The sequence below is a fragment of the Temnothorax nylanderi genome, unplaced genomic scaffold, assembly GCF_030848795.1.
Source record: "Temnothorax nylanderi isolate EJ_2023f unplaced genomic scaffold, tnyl_v1.0 TNYL_tig0935_pilon, whole genome shotgun sequence".
Classification (NCBI taxonomy): domain Eukaryota; kingdom Metazoa; phylum Arthropoda; class Insecta; order Hymenoptera; family Formicidae; genus Temnothorax; species Temnothorax nylanderi.
Genome location: NW_027249997.1, coordinates 36,890 through 51,529, shown reverse-complemented (window position 1 = coordinate 51,529; position 14,640 = coordinate 36,890). Strand labels below are relative to the sequence as shown.

General features: G+C 35.9%; 1 protein-coding gene and 1 pseudogene across 1 annotated transcript; both read left to right on the top strand.

Annotated features, from left to right (window-relative positions):
- Positions 1-5,432: 5,432 nt before the first annotated feature.
- Positions 5,433-7,596, top strand: LOC139786005 (dedicator of cytokinesis protein 6-like). Its single transcript, XM_071725173.1, has 5 exons — positions 5,433-6,280; positions 6,354-6,573; positions 6,654-6,928; positions 6,990-7,307; positions 7,388-7,596. Exons 3-4 carry the CDS (start codon positions 6,702-6,704, stop codon positions 7,273-7,275), a joined length of 513 nt encoding a protein of 170 aa, XP_071581274.1. The 5' UTR covers positions 5,433-6,280; positions 6,354-6,573; positions 6,654-6,701; the 3' UTR covers positions 7,276-7,307; positions 7,388-7,596.
- Positions 7,597-10,110: 2,514 nt separating this feature from the next.
- Positions 10,111-13,734, top strand: LOC139786006 (serine/threonine-protein phosphatase 6 catalytic subunit-like; annotated as a pseudogene).
- Positions 13,735-14,640: the final 906 nt, after the last annotated feature.

Here is a 14,640-nt window from a genome sequence, read left to right as displayed (position 1 = left end):
ACCCATTTATTAACTGTTGTGCTACGAAAAGAAACTATAATATCTGTTGTAATGTTAACTGTGTTCAAATGTTTCGTGTCTAAGTGTCCTTCTCCCTGTTATTTTGACATAATAATTAGTTGATCTAAAATGGTATATACTTCTATCAGCTTTATATATATATATATGCTTTTATCAGCTTGCTCTGTCTGTACCATACATATAATAAGAGCGGTTTTGAATAAAATAATTATGAAACATCATAGTAAAACAGTTAACTTGAATTTTATTTTAACTAACTGTTTGTGTTTACAGTAATAGAATTTTAAAAAGGATGAAATGTTAGTTAAATTATTGTTAAGTCAATCAACTGTGTCAAAATCCATACTTAAAATAAGAATAATTTTACCACACATTTATAATGTTTCCTATAACTACAAATCCAATCCGTTTAAAGTGATCCAATGGTCAAAGCTCGACTACCGTATGGTTGGACCAGATGAAACTGTAAAAAAAAATACTTTTTCTTATAATATTTTTTTACTGCAATATATGTAATAATTTATACATATTTGTTATTCTAAAATAATTATGCATGTAATATTTTTCATACTGAATAAGTGTCACTAAAATAAGGAATAAGGACTGAGGAAAAAATCTACAATAAAGAATTTATGTGACTAAATAATAATTTGGATAGTCCTAAATCAATTTTAGAGGGATTTCACTAAAGGTCATCCTTTCGGATTAAAGTAAGAAGCATCCAGTCTAATTTATTTCGAATAACAATTTATTCTTAAAACACAAATTTTGTAACTAATTACATATTTTTAATTTCTATAACTAAGTTTTGAAATTTGTAAATAAAAATATCATAGACATATAATACCGATCACATTTTATGTAAAAATAAAATTAAAATTTTTAATAAATTATGCCACTCTCATAAGTTTTACACACTTTAATCACTTTTTTATAGTTAAAAGTTCTGAAAAATATCAACTAAAAATTGTTTTTTATTTTGAGAAATTACTTGTTAAATTTTGTTCAATACTGGAAACATGATTTGTTAACAATTTTTAGAATTATTATAAATAATGTAAAGTCATTGAGAAAGTGTGTCAGACTCGGGAAATATTATAAATCATTTTCAATTTAATGAGTTTATTTTTCAATATATATTTTTATGGATTAATCTGAAAATTCAATTGTTCTATTTTTTAATGCTTCTTATTTAAAATATCCTTTTAGTTCCCATTCTGCAATTATTTCAAGTCAGTAAGAACGTCCATCTTCAAGCAAGGAGCGAAAAATTTACAATTTTATTGTTTCACTAACAAGAACTGTTAGACGTTGTAAACAAAGAAAAGATGACTTGTTGAAACGTTTACATCAAGCAGAAAAATTATTAAAGGATCAACCGTTAAATATATTCAATGAATTACCACAACCAGCTAAGATTTTTTCATATGTCACTTGAGAAACATGGGAAAAAATAAATATAAAAGAATTATATACTTTCGAGGGACAAAGGCATTTGCGTTAACATTTATACAAGAAAAGTCCGACAACATACAGATATATGGCTAGAATATTTCATTGCCAAGCAGAGACTTATTAAGAAAATTTTTATTAAAAGTACTATAACACCAGGAATATGTGATAGATATTCGAAGAAATTAAACATCGTGTAGAAGCATTGATGACGAAAATACAAATATTGTATATTAATTTTGACGAAATGAATGGATGTTTCATTAAATTTTAATTCAGCTGCTGATTTAATTGAAGGTTACGTAGATAATGGTCATAATAGAAAAATGGAATTAGCAGATCATGTTTTGGTTTGGATGCTAAAAGGTATATATGGCACTTGTCCATGGAAAACAACCAGTTGCATTTTTCGTTCTGTAAAGGTTACTACACCATGGGAAGACATTGTTCATTCATTTAAGAACATTGTTACACGAGCGCAAAATGTAGGCTTAACAATCGTAGCGTCAGTATGTGATCAAGGAAGCACTAATAGCAAAGCGATAGAAAATCTTTATTTTAGATTCAAAACGGCATGCACTTATTAGTAATGAAACGTTAACAGATAATGTTATTATTATTAATAATCAAACGGATAGTTCCTCTCTATGATCCACCCACATTTATTAAAATGTATTCGTAACAATCTTTTAACAAAAGATTTTACAATACAAATTAAAAGATGATGAGATAGTACGAATAGCAAAATGGCAACATGTGGAAGACGCTTATTTTATTGATTGTAGTAATGGTCATTTAAGAATAATGCGCAATTAACAGATTTTTCACGTAGTGCCAAATAAAATTAAAAAATGAAGGTTTCTTGTTTGCACGCAAAATTTTTAGTCGAACCGTGGCCTCAGTGATGTCATTAATGAGTTGCAGCGAAAGTCGAAGTTCTTGTGGAAGTAAATATATGTCGTTAGAAGGAAAAGATACTGCTGAGTTATATTATTTTTTAATACATTATTTGATAGTGTAAATGGAACTATTGATATAGGAAATGATAAATACGATCAGTTATGGAATGATGCTATTACAGTTTTTTAGAACAATGGAATATGAAAAAAGGAAACCACATGATAAAAAAAACTCCAAATGTTCTTAAAAATTGGATTCATACTATTCAGGGTTTTAAGTATTGGACTAAATATTTTAAAGAATTAGGCTTTACTCAATTAGTAACTAGAGCTTTCAATCAGGATCCTGTGGAAAATTTTTTGGACAAGTAGACAACATGGTGTTAGAAACACGAATCCTAACTGTAGTGCATTCCAAGGTTACTATAAAAGTTTATTGATAAATGCATATGTAAATCTTCATCAGTGTATGAAAATTGTGAATCTGATACAAGCAAATATTTAATAAATTTGAGGCAATTTTTGCAATCACCAATATCGCAAGAAAATCAAATTACAAATATATTACCAATATAGAAACACCTGCGAATATGAAATTAACAAACAATGTACTATTGAGTATCCAGAATTTTAAATTGCAAAAGTAATGTCACCAGTTCTTTACAAATAATTGGAAACATGCTCCATGAACAACAATTTGCTGGAACAAATACAACGTTTATGAATCGCATGGCAATATAGAACTTATAACTCGTTATATTTGCCATTAATATCACTTTTCCACAGTTTTCAATTATATTAAACAGGATGTAATGCAAAAATTGACTTCGACTTTTTAGAATGCGCTCATTCAATGTCAATGAAGAAGACATTGATATATAAATATATTGATCACGTAATCGTAGAGTATTTTGAAATAATCAGAAAAATTTTAAAAGGATCATTACGCTTCATTCCCGACTAATACAGATGATGTACTACTAAAACTTGCGCAACATTATTTCATAAAACACAGCAAAAAAGTTTAAATTATTGTATTCACATATAACATATATATTTACAGATATAAATACAAGTTTAAAAGATGTGTTACGTTTATAAATTTATATTACTTTATAAATATCTACATCTGTTTATAAAGATTTGGATTATATTTTAAAAACATTACTATTAGTTTTTCAAGATGCGTTTCTAATTACAGGTTTTATATTCACAAGATGTTATATTAATTCACAAGTTCTCTTATTATTTTGTCATATTACATTATTATATGTATTTTAACAGTTTATGTTATATTTATGGAATATTTATGTTTATAGATTGTAATTTTCCATTAATTACAATAAAATAAATTGACATTTTATTTCATTAATATGCGTTTCTTAATTTCGTAACCTTTTTATATATTTTTTAAGCTTTTTATATATTTTTAGCTGAACTTCTTGCACGGTTTATCTTTTCTCTTTTTTCTTGTTCACGTTGGAGAAAAACAGAAAAGATAAACTGTGCAAGGAAGTTCAGCTAAATAAAACGGGATCTCTTTTAAGATATAAGAGATCCCGTTTTATTTAGCTGAACTTCTTGCACAGTTATCTTTTCTGTTTTTCTCCAACGTGAAAAAAAAAAGAGAAAAGATAAACCGTGCAAAAAGTTCAGCTAAAAAGAATGGGTCTAAGATAATTAGAAAACCGGCGCTATACGACGCCATTAAATTTGTTTGACCCCCCATGTCTACGGGTGGCGCTAGTTGGTTCCAATGTCCGTGCCTATCATATATTGAGTTTGTCGGCCCTGAGCGAGACCTTCTTTCTCTTCTTCTTCTTTATTTAATTGGCTCCTGCCTCTATTCCGAGGACAATATGGCCAGCTTTTGCCACTGTTTGTATAGTCAACTGTGAGTAGCTGTAACTGCTACTGGTAGCCGTGTAAATAGACTTAGGTTCACGAGGCGGCGTTCATGTTTGGATAGGAGGGGGAGAAAGAGTGGGAAAGCCACTAGGCGAGTAGTGGGGGGCCAGCGGTCGGTCAGGCACGCGCGAGCGCGCGCATTATAAATTGATTTCTGCTGATCTACAAAAAGACATAATTAGTCGACAGATCCTGCGCGTGGGTTTTGCGAGAGTCGGAAAGATATCATTGCACTGCGGTCCCTCGCTCGAGTGAACCGCCCGTCTGAGATAAGTTGCTTTATCATATGTTAAGGGGCAGTTGAATATAATATGATTGATATCCTGAACCGGGTCGCCACAAGCGCATGAGCCATCATCAACTATGTTTTTTCTGAAAAGACTGTGGTTCAGATTGTAGTGGTTTGCCCTGAGTCGCGAGATCGTGACCACAGCATCGCGTTTAAGGCCGGATTGGTAATACCAAGGTTTAGGCGTGTTGACATATAGGTTGACAAAAAAATGGTTGCCCTTGCACCGAGCTTTATTAAATAGGTAGTTGTGAAACTCTATAGCTAATTTTTCGCGTTGTTCAATAAAGAAATCTGAGTGGGGTATCTTAAAAAAAGGGGTTAGCAATGCCAAAGCGAATGGCTTTTCTGGCAAGTTCATCCGCGATTTCGTTACCTGAGATGCCTTTGTGAGAGGGGATCCAAATGAAAAGGATTTTCCTTGCCGCGGTTTTGGGCTTCTAATATTTTGCTTTTTATGAGTGGAATTATGTAATTTGACCTACATGTGACAGGATTGGATAGAGCGTCGAGCACGCTTTTAGAGTCCGAATAATGGAGAATTTAGGGCCGGGGAGGTCAAGGGTGAGCAACACCGCATTGTATATTGCCCAGGCTTCAGCTGTGAAGACGAGGCTTGGGCAGGGAGTTTAAACATCAAATGGTTTTGGAGTTGCGGGGAGTAGCACGAGGCGCCAACCCAGCTGAATGAGTCGATCTTTGAGCCGTCCGTATAAAAGACTGTGGAGTCTTGAATGATCGGGCCGAACGCTTGAAGGAATATGTTCTGAACAGAGATTTGGGGGTTTTGTCAATCAGATTTAAAAGGTCAGAATCTGGTCGGTAGAGAGTGGGGGTAAATAGTATGGAATGATATGAGTGTTGGAAGGGGTAGGGGGCTACCGCGGAGCGAGACCAACCGTGACTCTTTTACGCGACGCGACGGGTTGCGAGTACTCGAGATGTTGAGATCTCGATAACGAGTGAACGGATCAAGTTCTAAGTAGGCTTGATCGATAGCTTGGGGTCGACTTGGGGGGGGGGGGGGTATCTCCTATAATATTTTCCGCTACGTGCCCTACGAGCGGAGATATTGGGACGCAAAGTCCAAATGTGAAAAATTTTATTTAAGATACTCCTCCTCCTCCTCCTAACGCTGCGATTATAACATACATATAACAGAGTAATGTCACTTTCACTTTTTCGACACTGGCGGCGCTTTCGCCAGCGCGCTGTCACAGTCAGTTCAGTACCGACGTATAGTTGGCAAACAAATTAAAAATTATTGAAAATTATCTTATCCAATCGTTTGGAAATCATTTGGAGATATTTGGAAAAAACTTTTCAGAGTTTGGAAAACCATACAATAATCACAATTAATTAAAATCAATTAAGCGTATAATTAGCAGAAAGTGTCTAAAAAATATTTTTTTTAATCCAATCGCTCCAGAATCATTTGGATAAAGTCTCGATATAATTTTTATTATTTGGAAAACAACTCTATTCTAATAAAAATTAATTAAAGGTCAATATTTTGTTTTAATGTCTGCACTATAGTGCAATAAAGTGCACATACTTCTCCTGACGACGAGTGGCAAGAAATCAGCAACCTAACCTACAGAACCTCTTGCTCATAAAATTCTCGTAAAATGTCTGCAATTAAAGTTAGAACTAGTAAGTGGAGCCAATATTTGCGAGTCTCGCATTATACGATGCCAGAGAAAAGAAAAAGGTATGATATTTTTTATCACTGAAATTACAACTTCAAGAATGCATAATGCTAATTACAAATTGTTATATTTCAGATGTCCGAAAATTTCTACGTCAAGATATGAATTCAGAGGGATTGAAAAGAATGCTTGGAGGACACATCGCTTATAGCAAGTACCTTAGCTAGAAGTTGCGTTTTGAGCATCAATAAACAGTCCCGATTTGTTTCTTGTCGTACGGCTCGAGAAAGTATTGCAGGGCGATATATCGGAGTGTGCCGAACCATATTTACGCGAAGATAAAAATAAAGATAAGGTAATAAAATGTTAAAATAAAATACTGATGCATTCAAAATGGCAATTTCTCATATTATGGTCTTATTCATTTCCGTATAGGTCAGAGCTGCCGCCGCTGCTGCGTGCGAACGCCTGGGTCGTTATAGAATGCCTCTCGCGTGGACTGTAATTCATCTGTCTGGTGTAATCGGAGGCGGTGATGATACGGATAGCACTGGCAGTGCTGGATCTTTAGACAGAAAGTCGGACGGTTTGGAACAGTGGCGAAAGAAAGTGGAACCGCCGACGCGACGTGGTTCGCTAGAAAGACGGAGTTCGGATAAAAGACGTAGTTGGTCGCCGGACGATTTTGCCAATTGCCTCGATAGCTTTAGGTTTGTATAATGCTCCATTTTCCTATCGAAAGGCTTAACGAACATCTTGATATTCTTATAGGCCCATTACTTTAACAGTCTCGAGCTTCTTCAAGCAGGAAAGCGAACGACTTCGCGATGAAGATCTTTATAAGCTTTTGGTTGAACTACGAAGACCTGGTTCCAACTTAAAACGATTAAAATGCTTACCAGGGATATTGAAATTGGATCTCAGTCCCAGACCCGAAGAACTACCGAGGTGTCTTGATCCCGATCTTAGAAGATTAGTTCCATATCCGGATGAAAAAAATCGACCGGTTAAGGAGATAGTCTCGAGTTTCCAAGCGAAGTTGTGTCGCCCGATTTAACATATTGTAATCTTCTATATCTTTATTCCAAGGTGCATATCGAATAAAATTGTACGATCAATTATTTCTTATTAATTGTACGACATGAGAAATTATATTTTATTATGTGTAGGAAGCAAACTTCAGCTCCAGAACTGGCTCAGCCCGTAATAGCGTTCAGCAGACACAACTGTTGAGTTCGTCTTATCAACAATGTTTACTCGTTCACTGTCTCGCACGCAATCAGCGCAATGGTCGAATATTCAAGTCGAAAGTTGGACTACCGAAGAAGTAATCTAGTCTAGATTAATAAGAAAGTTGGATTTTAGAAGTTTACTAGAAACTCAGATTTTAAAAGTTAAATTCTAAAATAGAATTGCATATACACGTGTGCGCGCACAGCCACGTGTTTGGAATTGCAAGTTTTATTAAGTTCATTGTATATTCGTTATAACAGTTATATTAAATGTCTTTTTTGATTAAAAAAATTGACTTGTTTTACCTTCTTAAAAAATAATGGTCTTGTTAATAATTAGAGGGATGATATAGATGATATAAATATCTGCGAAGAACAATAAGTATATACATTTACATACTTAGCGCGCGCGCGCGTTCCTATTAAATGAGAAAGGATCTCTAAGTAACAATAAAACACCAGAATTTGTATCATTTATATTTGCAATATATTAAATAATTATTAATTAGATACAATCATGTGTGCGATAGTAATTTAGGGTCATATCATTTCTATATACACTTCTTTTTTCTTCTTTCCCTCGCTACTTTACTTTCTCCATTTTCGTAATATTTTAACAATTTTTTCTTTACCTCGCGAGAATCTTAATTATTATGACACGTATTGCATACACCGGATATACACATAAAACATTGGCTTTGTCTATTGCAGCTCTTTCCGCTTTGCGCTTTTTTTCGCATTAATTTGTCATACAAAAGTGGGCGTCTATCGCGTTAAATAATTAGTCGATTATATCAACCCCCTTCCGTCAATATTCCTCGATACAGAGACGTGTAATATCGGTGACGAATCCTCAAGGTCTACAAATAGCGAGTATGTTACAGGTGCAAATTACCGAAACAAATCGCAAGACGTAGCAATAATCGTACAAGTTCGCAACTTAAAACGCGTTGAAGGAATGAAAGTTGGAATATCGGAAGTTTGCGAGTTTACAGTCCACTTCGCGTAACATTTGCATATTATTAGCATTAGCATAGTCTTACATCCTCCCCTCTTAATGAACCTCTTTCGCTTAGATTTTATCGTGACGATCGATTAAGTCTCTCATCTTTATTCTCGTTCAAGTCATCTATTTGCATTCAGAGGGAAAGGTGGACGATAAACCCCAACTATCCGACGGACTTACGCCGGCAAAGAAAATCGATTTAGCGAGAAGAGAAGAATCGCGAACATTTAATGCGGTATAATACTGTTGAGTCGATTACTTTAGACTACCTACCCTCAGTCCCAAAGCTTAACACACGCACTCGAGTGCGTTCGCGTATATAGTACGGTACAATTACACTTGGTTTTTTTTACTCCGCGCGTTAATTTATCGTTCCATCCGTGAGAGTCCGTTACGAGAAACTTTGGTACCCGTCCTGACGACTTTCATTGACGCATACGGGTTCGTCGCTTGACACGTCGTTAACAGATTACGATGCGAGGGAGGCACACGCAAAAATAGCTATAAAAACGTTTTTTCACTGCAACGCGTTAAAGCACATTTTTCCGAGCACCTTGTGTACATGAAAATAGAAAAATCCCAGTCAAGGGATTCCGCATCCTACACATGTTTATCGGTCTGGTACTACGTTTACGCGAGCGTTACTTCTGTAGTAATTTACGATGATTCACTCGTTTACGCGGAGTAAATTATTGTAAGTTACTACAAAATCCCGTTTACACGAAGGAAAATCCTGTTTACGCGAAGGAATTATCGTAAGTTACTACAGAAGTAAAGCTCGCGTAAACGTAGTATGATACCAATTACGTCACTATATATACCGTGTGTCTTAACACAATATTAATAAATTATTACAAATCAGTTAGTAGATATTATATATGTACGGCGGTTTGGCCGTACCGTGATCATGTCGCGAAAAATTTCTCACCGTGATTAGAAATAGAAATTAGCTTAGTTGGCAATGGCAGTACTTGGAAGAATAGAGATACGAAATTTTCGGAGACTTCTACCGACTATCACAATGCTTTACAATACTAATAGCCCACGATAAAGTTCATAATTCATCAAACATCGAGCGACCGGTGCAAGAAGACTCGTCACTTACGTCGCAGCTTCCTTGCAGAGGTCTCGCACACATTCAACGGATAAACGATTCGAGTACTTAATAGGATACGAGTAACACAGATCGGACACAACGTTTTTAACATATATCCAAGGTTACACGTACACACTTAAACTTCGTAATAATCATAATCGAAAAGCAATCAAGAGATTTCGAAAGCAGCACTATTTGAAACTCTTTGCGTGCTTCTTGATCATATTATCGGGATGAACATCGCACAGAACCAAAGACACGCATCTCGCAATACCTTGGAAGTATGAGACATATCTGAAGAATAATTATGTCATAGTTACATACAAAATTAATTTGTATTTAAATCGCATATCGCCTAGAATGTTATAACGCATCTAAACTGTTCTTTGTATTCCGTCAATTGCGTCTTTTTCTTAATTATTATTAAATTGTAGTATCCGTTGAAGGTAAAATTTACATAGTCATCGTGTGTTGAGATTTTTTTTAATACCTTGATTTTAAAATGTCTTCAAACGTTTGATGCTTGCAAGTATACACGATTTTTAATCGATTTTCATAATGAAGCGTATATGTATATCTTAAAAAAAAAGGTAAAGAAAGGCGCCAAGTACACGTATAGTAGTGTATATGTTGTTACCTCGAAAAAAAAGAAAGTGGTCAAGAGACACGGTAGTGTCTCGCGCCAAGTACACGCGGAGCGAGACCGACCGTGACTCTTTTACGCGACGCGACGAGTTGCGAGTACTCGAGATGTTGAGATCTCGATAACGAGTGAACGGATCAAGTTCTAAGTAGGCTTGATCGATAGCTTGGGGTCGAATTAGGAGGGGGTTTCTCTTATAATATTCCGCTACGTGCCCTACGAGCGGAGATATTGCGACGCAAAGTCCAAATGTGAAAATTTATTTTTAAGATACGTCGTCGTCTACGTCGACCGTCTCTCATGCCATGCCATCATTTCATTGGGTGGAGTCGCGTCACTTTCACTTTTTCGACACCAGGGCGGTGCTAGTATCGCCAGTTTCGATATGCACATTATACGTGTGTGTACAACTGTACACTGTGTACTGCGCGAGTGCAGATAGTGCGTTTAGCGCGCTGTCACACATCAGTCAGTTAACCTATCTCGAGAGATACGGTAGTACGCGCGGAGCGAGACCGACCGTGACTCTTTACGCGACGCGACGATTAATTCAAGGTAATTGTTTTATGTAATTATCCTATAATTATCTTATTCTATATATTACTGTTACTTATTTTATACTGTTTACTTTACTACGTTTACGTGAGTGTTTACATACAGGTTAACCTATATTATATATTGACGGCAGGGAGCTGATACTGAGATCAAGGAGCCTGTTCACACGAGGCGTTTCTGCAGCGTGATTGCGGCCGCGCGTTAACGTTTGCACGAGCCGCACGCTGTCGCGAGGTAAGGTGCGACAACGCGCGTACGCGAAACGGCAGTAACACCGTAATCGTGCCGGCGATATACTGAATTTGAATTGCTTTCTGGAGATTTCGTATCCCTACATCGTGTTACCACCGCTGCCGGAAAAGAAGGTTCTCTACGCTTGGCAGAAAGTGACGACTGACACGTTCGATCCCGACTTCGTTGATCGCAGAAGAGCTGGACTCGAGGTACGTTTCCGATTTGCAATTATAACAGTATCGTGCGATGAATGTTGTACTAACCTCAAAGTCGGAGCATCCTTGCTCACCGCTACGGGATCGACGTAAAGTTTTAGCGGATTTTAATCTTCCGAATTAGCGTCGCAACAATATTAGTCTTCCATTATCTATTGCCTCACAACTTTTCGATTTTAATATTCTGTAGCTGTATAGTTATTTGTACACAATCGTGATATTTATTAATATACATCAGATTGTTCATGTTTTTGTGCTGTTACAGTTCTATGATTTAGAGGAACTGTTTCGTAACGGTGGCCCCGTGCCAGATACAAATTACATATTCCTGGGAGATTTTGTCGATCGGGGCTACTATAGCTTAGAAACGTTTACTCGTCTGCTCACACTTAAAGCTAAATGGTCCGACAGGATAACGTTACTACGCGGTAATCACGAATCTAGACAAATCACGCACGTTTATGGATTTTACGGTAAGTGCGCAACGATACTTTCTTTTCTGGGCTTTTTTTTACATTTGTGTATAATGAAGCTTTGATTTCATTGGTCTCTTCATTTTCTGTTCTAGATGAATGCCAAAACAAGTACGGCAATGCTAATGCGTGGAAGTACTGTTGTAGGGTATTTGACTTGCTCACAGTTGCTGCCGTGAGTATTTGTATAAAAGATTTTTTATAACTTCACTTTTGATTACGCTCGAATAAAATTTTGTTTTAGTTAATTGATGAACAGGTTCTTTGTGTACACGGTGGATTGTCTCCAGCTATTAGAACACTAGATCAAATTAGAACGATTGAAAGGAATCAAGAGATTCCACACAAAGGTATTAATTGTATAAAGTGATATGTCATTGCAAAAGTTACATAATAATTTAAAAGTTACATGACTGGATATTTACTGTTATTGTACAATAATAATAAAATATCGTTGCTTAATTGCCATATTACAGGTGCTTTCTGTGATTTGGTCTGGTCAGATCCAGAAGATGTAGAAACATGGACAGAGTCCGCGTGGTGCAGGCTGGCTGTTTGGCAGCAAAGTGACTTACATGTTCATGGAAGTGAATGATCTTAAACTCATCTGTAGGGCGCACCAATTAATTCAGGAAGGTATGTCTTTGCTCAAATATTTCTGTCGTAGATTTTTTTAATCTCGGAAGTATGTATTGATGACGCATATTTTTATCATGCAGGTTATAGGTACATGTTTAATGACAAACTCGTCACAGTGTGGTCGGCCCCAAATTATTGTTATCGATGTGGTAACATAGACTAGTATCATGCAGTTCACGACAGTGGATCAGAGATCACCCGTGCTGTTCCAGGCAGTGCCTGATTCCGAGAGAGTAATCCCACCTCTAACGCCCACTCCGTACTTTTTGTGATCTATCTTAGTGGCTCTTCTGTACGGATGCGGAAGAGAAATGTCTGTGTCTAGACTCTACGGAATCACATGATTTGATTGGCCGGATCCAGGCTGGTACCATGACAGACCCACACATTCATGAGAATATATCACTGATTATACATATTACTCTAGAAAATTTTGATTCCCTTAAAAGAAATTATTTGATGCGTTCTACGATTAAAGTACGATACTTAGAGAGGACTAAATTGTCGTGTGATTGATCTTATTCAGGGAATGTTCTTTAGATTTTTTAAGAACTTTATCAGGTTTTACATGTTGTAAAGCTAACTTTTATATATCTACATAGTATCTGCCATTGCATCAGCCTGATTTTTGTAGCTCGAAAAAAAAAAGAAAACGATATTTTGCATCAGAGCGAATGTGAACATTCTGTGGTCTAGACGCTTTTGCTGTCTACTATGTACATTCTGTAGAGCATTCATATCTCAGAGCAGCATTCTGGACTTTAATGTTCAAAAGACTAAGAGCTTTTAAATAATTTATGAGCGCGAATAACGCAAATAGTCCAGTGCTGTGTGTGAATATAAAAAGAAAATATATCACGTTTTAAACATTCCGGCAAAAAGTACACTCTCTGAGTACAGTGAATGCTTCTCTGACATTACAATCGTTGTGCGTAGAATTCAGATTTATTAAAGCGTGAGCATATATAGTACTGTTAAGGTCTTCTTGAACATATAAATGATCTGTTGCTGGTTTAGGTACTGTGTGTGCTGCGTACCGTTCTTTTTTCTTCTAAATCTTCTAAATGCGCAATCGGTGTCCTTAGCAAGAATCGTAAATTCGGCTCTTTTTCGCCGAAGTACAAATAGCGTGTAGCAGTAGCCAAAGTTTTCCTGCTTAGGTAAGGAAATCCGGGATCGTTATAGCATCTGTAGAGAGTTGTCTTATTATTTTTATGTACATGACATTTTTTTACGCTTAATTTTAAGAAATTCCGAGCTCAAATATTGTCTTTAAACTACCTTGACACACATTGATGTTCTTTTCAAGAAAGATATCCACCGTTCGTTCGTCACACACACTTCTCTCTTCTATATATATATATATATATAGAAGCGATTTGCTTCTATATATATATATATATAGAAGCGATTTGGCATACGATATTGGAAATTGTACAAAGATTCGGAGGATGCAATAGTATTTGAAAATATTGCTTTGTACATATATATATGTACAAAGCAATATTTTCAAATACTATTGCATCCTCCGAATCTTTGTACAATTTCCAATATCGTATGCCAAATCGCTGTCGTATTGAATAATCGTAATTAGCTAATTGTCATAAGTTCATTAATGTAGGGAGCAACTTGAAAAGAAAAAAAACCGAGACCCTTAGCAATGTGCCTCTAAATTAATAAGCGTTTGTGTAATATTATAATGATACGATATTGATATGACATAATTAATGGAAATGCACCGGCCATTGCGTATCATAAGCCTGAATTCTGACCATCGATTTTTGCTAGCTCACGATAATTCCTAACCGATCACAGACCCGACAAATACGGCATTGGCATTGTGGCACAGGCTGTCAAGTTGAGACTACTCTATTTTGAATTTTGTGATATAGACCGAAGGAGGCGTGTGCAATGGTCATGTCGATGTTTATAACGACTCTCCTTGTCGCACCATTCGAAGAGGTGTTTTGCGAAGACCCGTTATTCCAAGAAATGTAATAAACTTTTGAACAGTGCCTTCAGAACTATAACACGACGGTCTACTAGAAGTATAAATGCTTTCTTACTGACAGATAATCGATAGACGAACTAACATAAGGACGAAGAATCATACAAATATCAGAGCTTAACGGAGAATGTGTATGAGAAATTTTTTATCATCTTTTCTTTTATTCTATTTCATAAGCCTTCCGCTATTGTTTTGGAACGAGCCTTTGCTTTTTCGCGAAACTTTTCTACGATATTTACGTTTTACGATTTTACTACCTTTTAGGTCTACTCTTACAATTTTACATCACGCGCGCGCGGTATATTCTCTATTTGTACTACA

What these genes read in the sequence shown, in the direction of transcription:
- LOC139786005 (XM_071725173.1), top strand. Translation starts at nt 6,702, where the DNA reads ATGCCTCTCGCGTGGACTGTAATTCATCTGTCTGGTGTAATCGGAGGC. An exon ending in AATTGCCTCGATAGCTTTAG is followed by an intron (nt 6,929 to 6,989) that starts GTTTGTATAATG and finishes ATATTCTTATAG; the next exon opens with GCCCATTACTTTAACAGTCT.